This window comes from Parambassis ranga, chromosome 19 (genome assembly GCF_900634625.1).
Source record: "Parambassis ranga chromosome 19, fParRan2.1, whole genome shotgun sequence".
Lineage (NCBI taxonomy): Eukaryota > Metazoa > Chordata > Actinopteri > Ambassidae > Parambassis > Parambassis ranga.
Window position 1 is genome coordinate 13189827 of NC_041039.1, and position 16204 is coordinate 13206030.

The window sequence follows — 16204 nt, forward strand, 5'->3', positions numbered from 1 at the left end:
TTGTGTTGCTGATCATCTGTTATCATCTATAATCAAAATAAGAAAGATCATGAAGTTACACCTTTGCATCCAGGTCATTTTTTGGCTCCACTTTCTGCTGCAGGGTAAGTAAAAACATATTAAGAATGTTACATAATGATGCTATGCATTGTATGCACTGAAACAGAACAGGTTTTTGATTTGTATAATTTATTGTTTATTAGCATGCTTTAAAGTTTGCTCAAATATGTTGCACAGTTAAACGTTTCTCCTTCAGATGCGGCTGCAGGCATTAGTCCAAATGCCTCGTTGGTGTCTGATACAAACCTGATGTTTGAGGTATTTGTGTTCTTGTTAGGTCTACATGCAGACCGTTTAAATATTTAGCTGTGTGTGAAAGACAGTGCAACACATTTATTCTCTCCTGGTTGCAGCTTTTGTTGGGTGGGGTGGAAATCGACCAGGACAACAACATCGTCCTGCTCGACAAGGAGATGGCTTCGATGAGGCAGGGCCGGGCTTTCCTGTCTCAGATTAACGACAACATTCCCAGAGGTCTGAGCTCCATGAAGCAGATGGCGAGCACACTGGAGAGCCAGAGGAGGATGCGGCCCCTGCCTCGAACTGAGTTTGATAATCTGATCCTGAGCATGGTGTACTCTGCCCACCAAGCCTGGAATCAGGAGAGTAAAGAAGAGCAGGAGGCCTGGGGTGGAGTGCTCCTCCAGCTAGCAAACATTACGGTCTATGAACTACGTGGAAATTACCTTTTTAGCTATGCCTGATACACATAACTTAAGATGTAATAAACCATCTTGATGTAATGTGCATGTGTCGGCTATGTATGAATATATGGATGATTGCTATTGTCAAACAGCAGAAAAACGGCAGTGAGAACATACACAGAGTTCAGGTTTGTTTATAAGAGTATCAAAAGACATTGTTTTTAAACCTGTAAACAAACAGTGACAAAGAAATATCTACAAAAATATCTATTTTTACAGTTCACTCCTTTCTCCTCTGGGCTTGTTTTTGTTTAGTATAACCACTTTTGGCCTTAGGTTTGGTCTCTGTTAGTTCCAGAGAAGCTAGTTTCTTCTTGAGCTTTGGATTCACAGCAGGAGTCTTTCTCTCCCTCTCTCTGTTAGAGCGCTGCTGGCCTCTCCGCTGGCCCCCCACAGCGTCCGCTGAGACAGAGGTGGAGGTTTCCTCCTGCAGTTTGTGCCTATCGTTGATCAATGACTCGCTGTGATCCCAGATTAGCACAGTTACACCTGAAATGAAACAGAACGCAGCTTAGCGTTTTTTAGTCGAATAATAACACAAGGAAGTTAATCAGTGATGGAACTCACCCATGCCAGATCCAATCACATCGCCCATTGGATTGAATTTGTTGATCTGTGAAAAAAACAAACATTTCAGGCCTTAAAAATCTCATCTACTTAGATGTTTGTGTCAGAATTGTCTCTAGGTACTGATTACGTGTCACTTTGCTGCATTCTTAACATGTAAAGCAACATCCAGCTGAGCTAACAGAGGGTTTCAGATATGAGTGACCATGACAGGACTCACAGATTTGATCCCTGAAGCATTGGGGTTGTACAGCTGACACACAACCTCTGCTGTGTTGGAGTCATAGATGTCAATGGTCCTCTGATCGCCGGTACAAATCCGGTCATCAGGGTAACGCCCAGCCACAATGAGGTCATACACAGGATGCCACGTGGCCTATGCAGAATTATAACAGCTTTCTAATGTCAAGTTACAACAAAAACCTCATTGTTTCATTAACAACCTGCTGCATGGATCTTGATTTTAAAGGTTTTTCAATCCAATGTGCTACAGGAGACATTACAGCAGAATGCACTGAAGGCTGTGCAGAGAGGACACAGACCTTGATGGGTGTGAGGTGCTGGAACTGCCTGTGTGGATGCTGGATGATGTGTTGAGGCTTCGACCAGTCAGGCGATGAGTAGACGCGGATCTGGTCAAGCTGATCTGTGGTAAGTAACTTGGAGCAATCGAATGGGTTGAAATAAGCTGTGAGGACACAACAAAGAAAAAATGATTAAAGATGGGATTTTTTTAATCTGCCTGGTTGTTTACAGGTGTTTACATTGGCTGTAAACAGCAGAGGTTTCTGATAATGTTACCCGAGTTGACAGCTTTGTCATGAGGAAGTTCATGGAGGAAGCTTGTCTTATCTTTGATGTTCCTCAGGTCCCAAAGCTTCACTGTGTGGTCAACTGAGGCTGTAGCCAGCAGCCAGTCACAGCGCAGGTTGAACTCTGCGTGGGTCACTTTGGCTTTGTGCAGTTTGTTACTGAAAATCTGAAACATCACAAGCCTTTAAAATGTGCTGTCCTTTGCACGAGATGTAAATGATTAATCGTCCTCCTGTTCAATAAGCACACACACACACCTTCTGGCCATCCAAACCCAGAAGTGAAAGCTGTCCCATGTTGTCTCCTGTGACAAGCATCTGACGGCTCACAGACACATCAACACAGCAGTACCAGCAACTGTGCAGAGTACAGAACAAAGACAAAAACAATGGAAGGTAGCTAGTTGCTAAATCTGGGATCTTTTCTCTTTGTTCAATATTGTATAGGCTTTCTATACAAGTCCTGATTTAATAAAGAAAAACACAACAAGAAAATCAGGATTCACTATGTGCTGACCGAGCAGAAACCAGTGGGAGCCAAGCATCAGTCTTCTTTGTGGTTTTCTCACCAAACGTTGTGGTGCTCGTGGCCACAGTCCTGAGTTCTGGACAGTAGGGTGGATGACTGGCCCTCAAAGCTCTGCATGGTCAGTGTGCCCTCACCAGAGGCCACATAGACTCTGGAAAAGTCTGTGGGGCAGAACTTCATCCCCCCGATGAAGTCTCCTGCTCCATTCTGCATACACACAAACAGATGCAGGCCTATCACTGGGGAGTTGTCAGCACTGCTACACAGAGGTTTAAACTTAGGAAGCCCCTCTCCATAAGAAGACTGATGCTAGACTTTAGCTCACAGAAACAGAGGGGACTCTTACTTCAGTGTGTCTGTGCTGGCAAACACTGTGAGAGGGGTCCCACTGAAATCTCGGAGTGCTGTCGTACCCCCCATAGACGAGGTGAACAGCTGAGTGGGATTTAACTGGTTAAACTTCATGTCTGTAACTGAGTCTCCAGCCCCCATCTGAGCAGAGGAAAAGTGCATCTAAACTTCTGAAATGCTGCATATCTCACAAGGACCTGTTGGGGGTCTAACACTCAGATATCAGGAAGAACACATTCAAATGGAAATGGGATGCAGGAACTCACCCCCTGAATAAAGGTGGTCTTTGTGGGCACCTCGAAGTCCCACAGGTAAACATCTCCACCCTTGGACCCCACTGCCAGTGTGGTGGGATGAGTGGGGTGCCACTCCAGGCAGGTGATCCTGCGGTCAAAGGGACTAGAGGAGCCGTGGAAATGGTATGCCGACAGAGAGCGAATGAAAGGCTCCTGGAGACACTGGAGGAGGCAGGGACAGGCTGCAAGACTTAATGGTGAACTCAATGGTGAACTAGTGGCGTTTAAACCACTGAAACAGCAGTGGATGTAATGGAGCACCTGTCTCATCTGTGAGTGCAGACTTTGTCCCAGGGTTCTTTTGTTGATATAGTGCAGGATGCTGCCGTGGTTCCCGCTCTGCTGGACTCCTGAAGGCTTGAGAGGAGGTCCTGCAACCGACACACACAAACACAGTCAGGGCGACAACATTTGACCACGCTGCATGGTCCTGCCAGGGTCGCACACCTTGGTCTGAAGCCTTTCCATGTTTCTTGGCTGCCAGTTTTTTGGAAAGAGGGGGGGCAGGTCGTTTCTTCGCTTTGCTCCTTGATTCAGGGGCATCGGATTTGGCGGACGTCCTTTTCATTTCTCTACCTATAAAACACGAACACACTCATGATTTGACTCGCGTGTCAGTCGTGTTCAGTGACGTGCAGCTTACCTCTCGTGCTCCCTGATCAGCGCCGCAGTTTGATAATTTGCGGAAACTTCTGTTTGCATAACGCTGTAGGACACGTGACTGTGTAAATGGCTGCATGTGTCAGTGTTTTGTAACGCAAGTAATGTTACTACCGACGGACGGTAGGGTGCAACGTTCAGCACTCACAAGAGGGCGCCATGTTTGGTGTTCAGTCAGAACTACAACGTGACGTCAAGTCCGATAAGGCAAATAAAGATTAAAAATACACCACGGAGACTACAAATCCATTCAAATGCAATAAAAAGTTTTGTATTTTTTTCGTTTTTTTTCACTACAGCACATTATCAGTCAAATTTAATAGATATATTTAGAATTATGTGGTCATAGGTTTTGTTTTTGTTTTTATTTTCTAATAAACTGAAAATGCCAACGTTCTCCTACAGTACAGTGCTTGGCTGTGAGGCGGAAACACGTGTCTGTTGTTCTGAAATCTTATTGGCTGCTGCCGCCTCCTTTTGAAAGAGTCCTCTGGTATATGAGGCGGAGGGAAGATTCAAAAGTGGAGCAACAGAAACTGTTGAAAACAGAAGGACACTATGATCAGACAAGGGTAAGTAGTGATCAATACCATCGTGTGTCGGGCTCAGAGTTTAATGTGAACATGTATTATGTTGTCGCTACACACTGTGATGGAGTTAACGGGTCAGTCAGCGGGTTACTGTACTGCTTTCGTACGTTCCTAACCTTAGCCTGGGGCTAATAAGCTGTCTAGCCAGTGGCTTTGTTAACCCCTCATCACCAACATGGCTAACGATAAGAACATGTGATGTGAATGTGTTTCTTTTCAGGAAGGGTAAAACCCCCCGCAGGCCTCCTCCAAAGAAGCCTTCCAGCAACCAGAAAGACCCGGTTGGGGTGAGTGCCACTGGGTTATTAAAGGAGCAGTTGGCTAATATCACGTAGCCGTTTACCTCGGTGCTGTGATTTCTGTGGCATAACAGTCTGTTGCAAATATAGAATACAATTCATTCAGTGCAGTTAATGAGTTACATTAACCAGACTACTGTAACAGAATCGCTGCATGAGCACCTTTGATTTGTGATCTTTTGCGCCTCAGGTGTACTGCCGGGTGAGGCCTCTGAGTGCGGAGGACGAGGGCTGCTGCATTGAAGTGATCAGCAGCACCACCATCCAGCTGCATGCCCCCGAGGGCTTCAAAACAAACCGCAATGGAGAGTACAAAGAGGTAACACTTCCAAGCTGAAGCTGTGAGAGGAGAAATTATACAGTTTTTAGTCCCTTTGTGTAATCTGACTGCTAAAAATGCAGGACTATAATGTAAAATCTCTTTTGCCTCTTAGACACAGTACACCTTCAAGAAAGTCTTTGGAGTTTCCGTATCTCAGATGGAGCTCTTTGAACATGTAGCCAGACCTCTTGTTAATGACCTCATCCGCGGAAAAAATGGTACTCTGACATTTTTCTGTTTTCTCACATTAAGTTCTCCTGCATACTGCTCGGATGCCAAGAACAGTTTAGGTTTTAATTGTTTTAATTGGCAGCTGACTTGTTCTCTGTTTGGTGCAGGTCTACTCTTTATGTATGGAGTGACAGGAAGTGGCAAGACTTACAGCATGACCGGTTCTCCAGGCCAGGGTGGACTTCTGCCACATTCCCTCAACCTGATCTTCAACAGTATAGGCCCCTACCAGGCCAGAAGATATGTAAGAGTAACACACAAAAGGTACATCACCACCCCTCTTAGTGTGGTAATATTGTGTTATTTATGCAGATGAATGTTTGTTTAGGTTTTCAAAACCGATGATAAAAATGGTATGGAGGTGCAAAGTGAAGTTGATGCTTTGTTGGAGCGCCAAAGAAGAGACAACAACTTGTCTGCTCCTAAAGCAACGTCATCCAGGTAAAGACCCCATTTATACCGTTTCATTCTGGGATCTCTGAAATGTAAGTTGAGCAGTAAGTTTTTCCACCTGGACCCACATGTAGTTTGTCATTTTCTACTTTGTTTTTAGACAAAAACTTGATCCTGAGATCGCTGACATGATTAAGCCAGAGGACACTTACAAAGCAGAGGGCGTGGATGAGGACAGCAGCTACAGCGTCTTCATCTCCTACATAGAAATCTACAACAACTACATCTATGATCTCCTTGAAGAAACTCAGGAAGATGCAATCAAGCCAAAGTGAGTCCAAGCATGATTTAGATATAAGAATGAGTGTCTGATCAGCATTTTACATGTTTAGAATAATCAGATATAAAAGTTTAGTACAGCAGTATCAGTGTTTGTTTTCATGTCAGTAGCTAGAAGAGAAAAATGCTGTTTTGTCTTTTTACTAGGTGGAATGGCGGAGCCACACCTACGCGCCAGAACACTGAGTTCATGTATGTGACCAGTGAATACTTGCACTGTTGCACAGCAGATTAGCCTGATTTAAGTGAACCGTCTTGTTACACGCTAATGTGCAGTCTACACACGTCATCACTGCTGGAGACATTTTCAAGGTCATACAGATGTTGTGGTGTGTGGCAGGATTAATATGTGAGCCTTTATTGCAAAGAAGATTCCCACAGCTGTCTGTATTCTAGAACAGATACCAAAATTAACTTTTACAGTCTTATTAAAGACCCATGGCTAATATGTTTAAGTGAATGTGGACCCAATCATTGATTACTTGGAAAAACATAAATACATGTTCAGTTAGTGTCTCCGGTGTTGATGAGTGTTGCTTGTGTCCTACAAATCCTCACATTACCTCATGCTGCTTTTAATCATTGTCATGGCAAATCCCCTCAATGTCTATAAACCTGTGTGCTGCTCTGTATGGCATTTGATTATTGAAACAGTTATATGGCTGAAAACAGCATACATGCTACCCTCTCATACCCCTGCAATCCTCTGTGCAATACACCTGTTCCATTTAAAAAAAAAAAAAAAAAACGCAGCTCAGTGTCTTCACTGAATAACATGTTCATCCTCTCCATGTAGACCGCCTCAGTCCAAAATCCTCAGAGAGGATCACAATCACAACATGTATGTGGCTGGCTGTATGGAGGTAGAAGTCAAGTCTGCCGAGGAGGCATTTCAAGTATTCTGGAGAGGTAATATCTTCATTTATGATTTATGATCTAGACTGAATTATAATGGAATAAAATAAACACTGCACTGATGATTGTAGATGTGACTGACCTGGAATTGCTGGCTTCCGAGTTGGCTCTGTTCAGGAAATGACCTCAGTTAATCTTCTCTCTGAGCAAGCCACAGAAAAGTTGGAAGAATGAGCAGAAGTTTTGTGTCTACAATTGTTTAAAATGATGACGTAAAATTTCCTCACACTTGGTTTTTCTAGGTCAAAAGAAGAGGAAGGTTGCAAACACGCGCCTGAACAGAGAGTCCAGTCGCTCCCACAGCGTGTTCATTATCAAACTAGCTCAAGCTCCTCTTGATGCAGATGGCAACAACATTCTCCAGGTCTGCTTAAAGTGAAACCAGAAAGAGTTCAATACAGTTTTGTAATTTCTAGTAAACAATATGTATTTTCTCATTTTGACTTTCAGGATAAGAACCAAGTGAATGTGAGTCAGCTGTGCCTGGTGGACTTGGCAGGAAGTGAGCGTACCGGCAGGACGGGGGCAGAGGGCACTCGAATTCGTGAAGCAGGTCCGTTACCAAGTGGCAGGATTTAGTTTCACAGTTAGCTGAGGTTAATGTGAGATTTTTTTTCACCTCTACAGGTAACATTAATCAGTCTTTGCTAAACCTGCGAACCTGCATCGAGATACTTCGAGAAAACCAAATGTGTGGCACAAACAGGGTATGTGTTGTCAAACTATCCCAGAACTTTACTGGCATTGACCTCTGACCCACGTAGGTAATACAAGTCTTCTTTCACAGATGGTGCCCTACAGAGACTCCAAAGTAACCCATCTGTTTAAAAACTACTTTGATGGGGAGGGGAAAGTCAGAATGGTTGTTTGTGTCAATCCCAAAGCTGATGAGTACGAGGAAACCTTGGTGAGTTCATCCCACACTTTTTGCTGCATCTTAAATGAACTTGGAAGTTTCCATTGGTGTGACGCGCATATCGCACTCTGTGCAGCTAGTGATGCGGTTTGCAGAGATGACCCAGGAGGTGGAAGTGGCTTCTCCAATGGACAGGCCCATCTGTGGCTTCACTCCAGGCCGTCGCCATAGAAACAAAGCATTTAAAGATGAACTGGCTCTCAAGCTGGAGGAGCGTGGCGGTCCAATAGACAACGGTAAAGATATTAAATATAGATACAGTTTATCTGATTAAAAACACAAGTAGTAGTAAGTGTATAAATCGTTTTTTTTAATGTTGCACTATTTAATATGAAAAAGTAATAATATCATAATTAAACAGGAAAAACAACTTGGGGATGTATTTTATCTTTACAGAGGTGTTCTCAGACACAAAAACATTAAATGCTATTTGTTATTCTGTAGATTTTACCTCTGCTATAAACCCACTGGTGTGCAGTCTCCCACCTCTGCCCTCCTGTGAGCTGACTGACCCTCACGATGACATCACTCTGCCCAGGCTGATTGACGCTCTGCAGAACAGACACATGGTCAGGCAGATGATGATTGAAGAATACAACAAAGCAGGTATTTAGCTAAAATGTTAGCTCCACCATGTGGCTTTGACAGGCCACTTTACTTGAAATGTTTTTAACCTATGTTCACCTTCCCTCTCCCTAATGTTATTTCAGCCAACATGATGAAGTCCATGCTTCAGGAACTAGACAACAACCTAATTTCTAAAGACAATTTCATTCATGAGCAAAATAGCAAACTGGCAGAGAAAGACCAAATTATCCAGACCAACAAGGCAGAGATGGAACGCTTGGAGAAGAAAACAAAGATGCAGGAACATAAGGTGGGAAAAACAAACATGTGCCTCTCTAAAGGAGCTGGTTTGTAGATACATTTAATTCCTAACTGACCGCCTGTTTCAGATTGACATCCTGCAGAAAACCACTAAAATATATGAGGATGACAAGCGCTCTCTCCACCACGAGCTGGAAACCAGAGAAAACAGGCTGCAAAAGGAGCTGTCTGAGAAAAGGCTAATGGAGCAGCGCATGCATGGTGTCGTCTCAGACACACAGACGAAGTGGGAGAAAGAATGTGTAAGTAAAAAGTTTATTACAGCTGGTAACGGGGAACAATTTTGCAACCTTATCTGTTCTTTAAATTAGCATCTGACCATGAACATTATTATTGTGTAGGAGAGACGTGTTAATGCAATGAAGCTCGAGATGCAAAACAAGCTCTGGGTGAAGGATGAAAAGCTGAAGCAGCTGAAGGCCATTGTGACTGAGGGCAAAACTCCAGGTCGTCCCAATCCTCCACCGCGTCAGACACAGCCTCAGCGTCCTTCCAGAGAGGAGCGTCTCCCAGCCAAGAGATCAGCCTCGCCCTCACCTACCCCTGTATGTAATGCTCTACCCCTTATTTATGTTGCTATATAAAGAAGACATGGCAGTTAAATAGAACATTTACTGGGTTCCTTCTAAACATTTACCACTCATAATTCTGACTAACATCTCTAACCCCAACTGTAATATTTGTAGATAGAGGTAAACAGTGTTTGTTACTTACCATAATTGTGCTGTTTTTCCACTCTGATCCCCAGAGTCCTGTTGATTCTCCTCATGTCAGTCCAGTGCCAGGGCCACAGCCAGTCAGTGCCACTAGAGTTCAGGAGGTTGAGATGAATCCAAGATCTGTATTTCCAATCCCCATGTCCAATAGCCCTTTGTCTGTGGCTAGCTCCATCTCTACATGGGAGCTGCTTGCAGCTCAGGAGAGCAAACAAAGTTGTGTTTCCCCAAGCACACCCGTGAGAACTCAGGCTCCAGCTAGCTCCTCAGTCAGCCAAGCCAGGAGGAGAGCCCTTTGCTGTGGTAGAAAGGAAGAAGAAGCCCGCTCCCCCTCCCCTATATTTCATCTAGACTTAAATGAGACAATCTACAGGGTTAGTGGTTAACCAAGTTGTAGACTGAAACAAACCCTTATCAGAATTTGTGTCGGAAGAACTCTCTAACCATATACTATTATTATGTCAATTTTGATAATCTGAGTTTTTCCCTCTTTGAACCACTACATAGACAACCACGCCGGTGCGGCCATTACACCGTCGCTCCCGTTCTACTGGTGGTGAAAAGTGGGTGGACCACAAGCCAACCTCCAGCCTGGACTTGGGCACAGTTTTGCAGCCTGTCATCCCCAATGCCATCCAGGTGTCTGCACCGAATGAGAAGGCTCTGTCCAAATGTGACAAATATGTGTTAACGCACCAGGAGATGGCCTCTGATGGCGAGATACAAACCAAACTAATTAAGGTAAAGTATTCTGCAGCAGGATATTGAACCTTGGCATCTGATAGTAGATGGCTTTGCCTGATTATGAGGATGAACTGTTTTGGCTTTACTTCCTTAATTGGTCTGATATCGCAGTCATGATAGCTGGAAGGACCCCTTATTTTCATGCTTGTAACTGGTGCATGTTTTGGTAAATTAACTCCAACATCAGCCTCTTCCATGCTCATCTTGAAATAAAAGGGATGCAGTGGAATTGGATTTAAACATTACAACTTTTATTTTTACAAATAAAACTGCATTTAACCAGTAATTACAGAATCCTATTAATCATGTAATTCACTTCTCAGGGAGATGTGATTAAAACCAGGGGAGGAGGACAGGCTGTCCAGTTCACTGACATTGAGACACTAAAACAAGAGCTGACCACAGCTACACGGTAATTTTATACTCTACTGTCTTTGGAGTTTTAAATATTACTTTATTTTGTTGGTGGCTTTGAGACCAACTTGCAGTAAGATTTTTAACGCAAGACGTGTTTGCAGGTAGATCTACATTAATTGAGGAAAGACTACAACATTGATCAAAAATGTTGCTGTACCATATTTAACTCTGAAATGGCACGATTGTTTAAGGAGGGCTTTCACAGCACTCTAAGTATGTGCAATATGAATGATAATAATAGTATATTTCGGTATCATTTTACAAATTTCTGTTGTTCAAAATAAGGATTTTGAGCTAACTGCAATTGATTTTTGAATGTGACACACAGCCTTAAAGCATTATGTTTTAACATACGGGTTACTTTTACTCTGAAGCCACAAGAGAAAATCTTCAGAAGGCACCCCGGCTAAAGGAGATCATTCCGATGGAGCTTGGACTGATGTGGAGACAAGGGTAAGGTGATAGTTTCGATGAGGCTTCAGTAAAGTGACTTGGTTTAGAAATCCATTTGCCATAGTAATCTACACAATACTCAAGAGAATTATCTTTATCTAAATTTAAGACTTCTGACTTACCGTATTTTCACGACTATAAGGCGCACCTAAAAGTCTAAAATTTTCTCACAAGTCGGCCGTGCGCCTTATAATGCGGTGCGCCTTGTGTATGGGTTGAGTACCAGACACGGGGACATGATACGTAAAGTACGTACGCTGGCAGCAATTCACCAATCAGCTGAACGCTACGTCATACGTACACTACGCACGCTAGCAGCGATGAACCAATCAGATGGATATTACGTCATACGTACCCTACGTACGCTGGCAGCAATTCACCAATCAGCTGAATGCTACGGTACAGCTCCCGGCACGTATATAACCTGCAAAATAATAACATCTTTTACTACTACTACAACTACGGACCCCTGACGATGGCACCAGTGAAGAGACTTGCTTACGACGCGCAATTCAAGCTGCAGGCGATCAGTTTTGCGGTTGCAAAGGGAAATAGAGCAGCTGCGAGGGAGTTCGGCATCAATGAATCGATGGTACGTAAGTGGAGGAAGCAGGAAGACGAACTGCGGCAAGCAAAGAAAACAAAACTGAGTTTCCGTGGCAACAAAGCGAGGTGGCCACAGTTAGAAGACCGACTCGAGCAGTGGATTGTTGAGCAAAGAACTGCCGGGAGAAGCGTCTCTACTGTCACCATTCGACTGAAGGCAGCAACGATAGCACAGGACATGGATATTGAACACTTTAAAGGAGGTCCGTCTTGGTGCTTTCGTTTTATGAAAAGGCGTCATCTCTCGATCCGCACACGGACTACCGTGGCGCAGCAACTTCCAGCGGATTATAAAGAAAAGCTGGCCAGCTTTCGCGCCTACTGCAGTGGCAAGATTTCCGGTAAAAACACCCAGCCCAGTAAATTTGTTTGTTGTTTTCTTTCAGTGCTCTATGGCTGTGGAGATGAAGGCTGGATCAAACATGGGACCTGGATATGAGCATCATGGGATCACAAAGTAAGAGCTTAAGTGTCCACAGCACTTGTAAAAACAGCATTACGTTTGAAACTGAAAATTTTTAACTGTTGTTTTACATTTCATTCCATTACAGGCGCAGAAAACCCTGAAAGCTGCCTGCAGCAGTGATCAGTATTTTTTCCTCACCTGTCTTTTGTGCAATAGTCTGAACTTTGTTTTTATATTTTGCTCTTGTAATATTTAAATATTTTTCATGCTTTTGTATATGCAACTGAGTATACACGACATAGGTCACCAAAGCCATTTTATATGTTGATTCAAACATAAGTATTATAAGATTCAGTCAGTGGGGTGGCAAATATTACAGAAAAAAAGTCTGTTTGCACATATCGTTATTGTGAATCTGCCACAGTATATTCCTCTGCCAGCTGTTTTGATTGTTGAAGTTATTTGTGATTTTCTTTCTTCAGAAAGAAATAAAATTCCTTTGTGGCATTTCTTGTACTCTGTGAGTGTTTAGACAAAGCACAAAACAAGGATCCATTCTGAACACTAGATGGCAGCAGAGGACAGCAATACATTAGCCTTCATCCACTAAAGCCACGGCTATGACGAGGCTTATACTGCATTAGTCTGTAGGAGCAATGAACATGCAACAAGAAACAGGACACCCAGAAATTATTTTTCCTTATTGACCAGCCAATGTGGAAGAGCTGCCTATTTATTTTACCATGATGCCTGCAAACAGATTAGAGCTCTGGGCATTGAGTAGAGCGAGTCATTGACATAAACAAAGTCTGATTTCAATTACTTTGCTGAAATTGCTTCCCTGTGCTCATGCTTGATTAGATATTCATTATGTAAAACAAGACACCTTGTATATAAATCCATATTAAATTAGTCTGGTTGGCTGCCTTCAGGACAAGTCAGCTGGGCTTTTAAAAGGCCTGCACATGTTCTGTTCCTGGTTTTGGTTTAGTCTGGTTAGTATTAGCATTTGCTGGAATTAACAAGTGAATGTTGGTACAAAAACAAAACAAAAAACAAAGCAGCCAAATATGCTTAAACAACTGAGTGATTAAAGAGCATCTAAATGCTATAATATATTTCAGTATTTTTCTGAAGAAAAAAAAACAAAGTATGTTAAATTGTTGATTTCATAACAATCTATGATGCATTTCAAATCAAGAGTGTGAAATGGCCCTGTGCTCACCTCACCAAAGAGACAGTGTCCAGTTTCACTATCTCTTATCAGCTCAGCATCACCAGTGTAATGACCAGCTGAAGCAAGTGGTACAGTCATCCAGGCTTTGAGTGGACAGTTGAAATCTCATCTACGACCAGTCTGGCTGGGTTTCAATTGGAAAGCACTGGAGAGTGACTAACATGGAGCCTCTTGGAGAGGGTCAAGAGCCCAGAGCAACCAGTGGCCATTAAATTCACTCCTATGAGATATTGAGAGCTTTGCTTTTTGACCAGGCTTCTGTTTTATGTGCTGCACCACATTATTATCTCCAGCTCCTCACCACAAGCCCTCCACAACCAAGTGGCATGAGCATTATAAAGATGTTATTATGAAAACTCCTGTTGAGTCCCTGATCAACATTACCAGTTTCAAAGAGACACTTGAGGGAAATAAATAAAAGTGCACACAAAGGCCTGCAATAAGCATGAAGCAAATCTCAGAGACAACACCATTCAGCCAACTGTATAGCAAGAAAACAGCAACAGCAATCCAGAGCTTCAGGCTTATGATTATGCATTATGTTGCTTATCAATGTTATTAAACTTGCTGAAGGGAATTCTGCTGTTCTACTTCAATACACAGTCAATTAGACTGTCTCATATTTTAAAAGAGCAGGCCTAATTGCAGTGTTTTATTGACTCTTTGCTTGAATGACTCTGATTAAGAGCTGCCTTTTGGCACAGCCAGGATAAAATAATTTTCACACCAATCTATAATGCGGGTTAGGGCTGTTCATAACTCATTTAAAATGCCATTGTCCACTATTTTTTTATCTGCTACATAATCTCACAGATAAAAAAAGCAGCCAGGTGAAAGTCTGGGACAGTTACCTTTGACAACATGGGCCACAGCAGCTTGTGATGTTATTGTGCATGCCTCGGTGTGTGAGCTGGTTTGGAGGTACGAAAGGTGTGTATGAAAGCGAAGCAGAAATATACTGTGCGCGGAATATCTGGTTGTCTGATGCATAGGCCATCTCTGCTGTATGCTCTACAAAATTCAATGGCTGGCTGCAAAACTGTGCCTGCTGTTTGTTGCTAGTAGACTTGGGGGTACTGTAGCTTTTTCAATGAAGAAAAGAATGAAAAACTGTTCACAAAAGCAAGTGAGGACAAAGCCTGAAAATGCAATAAAGTGATTAACAGAGCGCAAAAATAACTGCCAAAATGTCATGACATTTATGTGGTTCAAATATCTCTCTTTAAGTTTACATTAAGCAACAACTTCTGGGTCTAGGAAATAAAGCTCATGCTTTAAAAACTGCAGTTCAGCCCACAGCCACTAGGGGCAGGCACTGAAAGCCAGTCCATCCCTATAACGAACTATAAAAGCCTGGTCTTGGTCTATTGTTCAGTTTTGTTGTGGCGACAACTGTGCAGGGGTGATTTTTTTTTTTAAATAACTCAATCATTTAAATTACATTTGGACTTAAATTATGCATGTTGAATGTATGTTGAATCCTCCGCTCCTCTCTTGCTCCAACGCTTTTCTTCCCACAGAGACTAAAAAAAGCTCTAAGGAACCTACAGGTGACATCACAGACACTTTTTCTACAGTTATATACAGACAAGGGAAAACATGCTAGCTGCCAACTGAACACTCATGCAACATGACTACATGTGATAGTGAAGTCTGCCAACAACCAACTTGAACGCTGGTCTGCTGGATAAGTTATGTGAGTACAGGCTTCAGGGGTTCTGTGTTGAGTGATATCAATGTCAAGGTCCTGGCTAAAAAAGATCCCTGGACAAAATAAACTGGGCTACATTCATCTCAGGCAGACTAATGAGTTTAGAGACTGCAACATCTTTGTTTGCACATAGATGTGGCTATCTGTGTGGCCATTATTCAACTAGATCGGATCACCCTGTTTTGTGTTGACAGAAATGCAGGGATGTGGTGGTGGCCCGTATTGTTACACTTATTCATTACTTGGTGGAGTAGTGGATAGACTTTGTAGTGCATGATTTCTGCTTATACAGTGATGCAAAATCTGCTAGCTCTATACAGAAATGTTCTTTATGCTGCCTCTATGAGGATTTAAGCACCCATATCAAATCTGAATTTATAGCACAGCCGATTATAATGAAAGTGGCTTTAGTGAACAAAACCACAGATTGCAAATTACATATTGATCCTTTAAAACTGTGATGAACCAAGTCTGGCAAACTCTTTCCACATTTCACACAATCTTTATATCAAAATGTTAAGCTTTAAAGTAGATGTTCACCATTTAATGCAGGTATGTGACTTTCTGCTCACATGATTAACAGGCTGTATAGAATCAGTGGGCATGAGTTTAAATAGGTGTGATGAAAGTGTAACTGTATCCAGCAGCTCGCTATACTTGGCTGTGCAGGGCATGAGAGGTATGATGGTTGATCCTATTTGCCTCCAAAGCTGTATCATAACAACTGAATGACTGCATGTCGCAGCAAGCGACTCAATCACAGCCACAGCTGTCCTTCAAAACCAGAACCCATTATACGGGTTTCTGCTTTCTTTCAGTAGCAAGGATAACAATCCATGACAATTAAAGTCAGTTAGTGGAAAACACAAGTAAATACTGCATGAGGACAGAGATTTAGAAACCAAAGCTGTGAGCTAGGGTTCCCACACTATGTCTTCATATGTCAAGGCCGAGGCTGTCTGCCAGCAAAATGTGTCGGCTCCAGAAAAATATGCGAATGCAGATGAGTGTTGACAGCCAGTCAATTGTCATTCAGCCCATC

The 16204-nt window shown here is 42.8% G+C and overlaps 3 protein-coding genes and 1 non-coding gene across 7 annotated transcripts; 3 read left to right on the plus strand and 1 right to left on the minus strand.

Annotated features, from left to right (window-relative positions):
• Nucleotides 1-280: 280 nt before the first annotated feature.
• Nucleotides 281-764, plus strand: LOC114451673 (protein FAM180A). The gene is made up of 2 exons (XM_028430460.1): nt 281-318; nt 414-764. The coding sequence occupies exons 1-2, from the start codon at nt 310-312 to the stop codon at nt 762-764; spliced, it is 360 nt and encodes a 119-aa protein (XP_028286261.1). The 5' UTR covers nt 281-309.
• A 220-nt stretch (nt 765-984) lies between these two features.
• On the minus strand, nt 985-4067 carry ddb2 (damage-specific DNA binding protein 2). 2 transcript variants are annotated; one of them, XM_028431033.1, is made up of 11 exons: nt 3963-4067; nt 3767-3895; nt 3581-3690; nt 3290-3481; nt 2713-2879; nt 2402-2501; nt 2133-2310; nt 1874-2019; nt 1552-1707; nt 1332-1377; nt 985-1253 (listed from the first exon to the last, which is right to left on the minus strand). In XM_028431033.1, the coding sequence occupies exons 2-11, from the start codon at nt 3885-3887 to the stop codon at nt 985-987; spliced, it is 1485 nt and encodes a 494-aa protein (XP_028286834.1). In that variant the 5' UTR covers nt 3888-3895; nt 3963-4067. The 2 variants fall into 2 exon arrangements, with proteins under 2 accessions (XP_028286834.1, XP_028286835.1); XM_028431034.1 differs by having other exon boundaries at nt 3767-3913; nt 3963-3978.
• Nucleotides 4068-4453: 386 nt separating this feature from the next.
• On the plus strand, nt 4454-12575 carry kif23 (kinesin family member 23). 3 transcript variants are annotated; one of them, XM_028430886.1, is made up of 24 exons: nt 4454-4551; nt 4790-4856; nt 5059-5187; nt 5303-5408; nt 5529-5665; nt 5750-5862; nt 5975-6145; nt 6301-6345; nt 6950-7062; nt 7311-7432; nt 7519-7621; nt 7696-7775; nt 7856-7975; nt 8061-8220; nt 8429-8590; nt 8695-8861; nt 8941-9114; nt 9214-9417; nt 9621-9962; nt 10096-10329; nt 10656-10744; nt 11124-11202; nt 12195-12265; nt 12360-12575. In XM_028430886.1, the coding sequence occupies exons 1-24, from the start codon at nt 4538-4540 to the stop codon at nt 12373-12375; spliced, it is 3018 nt and encodes a 1005-aa protein (XP_028286687.1). In that variant the 5' UTR covers nt 4454-4537; the 3' UTR covers nt 12376-12575. The 3 variants fall into 3 exon arrangements, with proteins under 3 accessions (XP_028286687.1, XP_028286685.1, XP_028286686.1); XM_028430884.1 differs by lacking the exon at nt 9621-9962; XM_028430885.1 differs by lacking the exons at nt 6301-6345; nt 9621-9962.
• LOC114452787 (Z30 small nucleolar RNA) lies at nt 7122-7218 on the plus strand. Its single transcript, XR_003672364.1, has one exon. It is a non-coding gene; the product is annotated as a Z30 small nucleolar RNA (small nucleolar RNA).
• Nucleotides 12576-16204: the final 3629 nt, after the last annotated feature.

Excerpts from the sequence above, each read along its gene's own strand:
- ddb2 (XM_028431033.1), bottom strand. The coding sequence starts at position 3,887 with ATGAAAAGGACGTCCGCCAAATCCGATGCCCCTGAATCAAGGAGCAAA. Across the intron at positions 2,502-2,712 it reads CACGAGCACCACAACGTTTG|TTGCTGGTACTGCTGTGTTG; the intron begins GTGAGAAAACCA and ends TACTCTGCACAG. Across the intron at positions 1,708-1,873 it reads AGCACCTCACACCCATCAAG|GCCACGTGGCATCCTGTGTA; the intron begins GTCTGTGTCCTC and ends AATTCTGCATAG.
- kif23 (XM_028430886.1), top strand. Across the intron at positions 5,666-5,749 it reads CCTACCAGGCCAGAAGATAT|GTTTTCAAAACCGATGATAA; the intron begins GTAAGAGTAACA and ends ATGTTTGTTTAG. Across the intron at positions 9,115-9,213 it reads CGAAGTGGGAGAAAGAATGT|GAGAGACGTGTTAATGCAAT; the intron begins GTAAGTAAAAAG and ends ATTATTGTGTAG.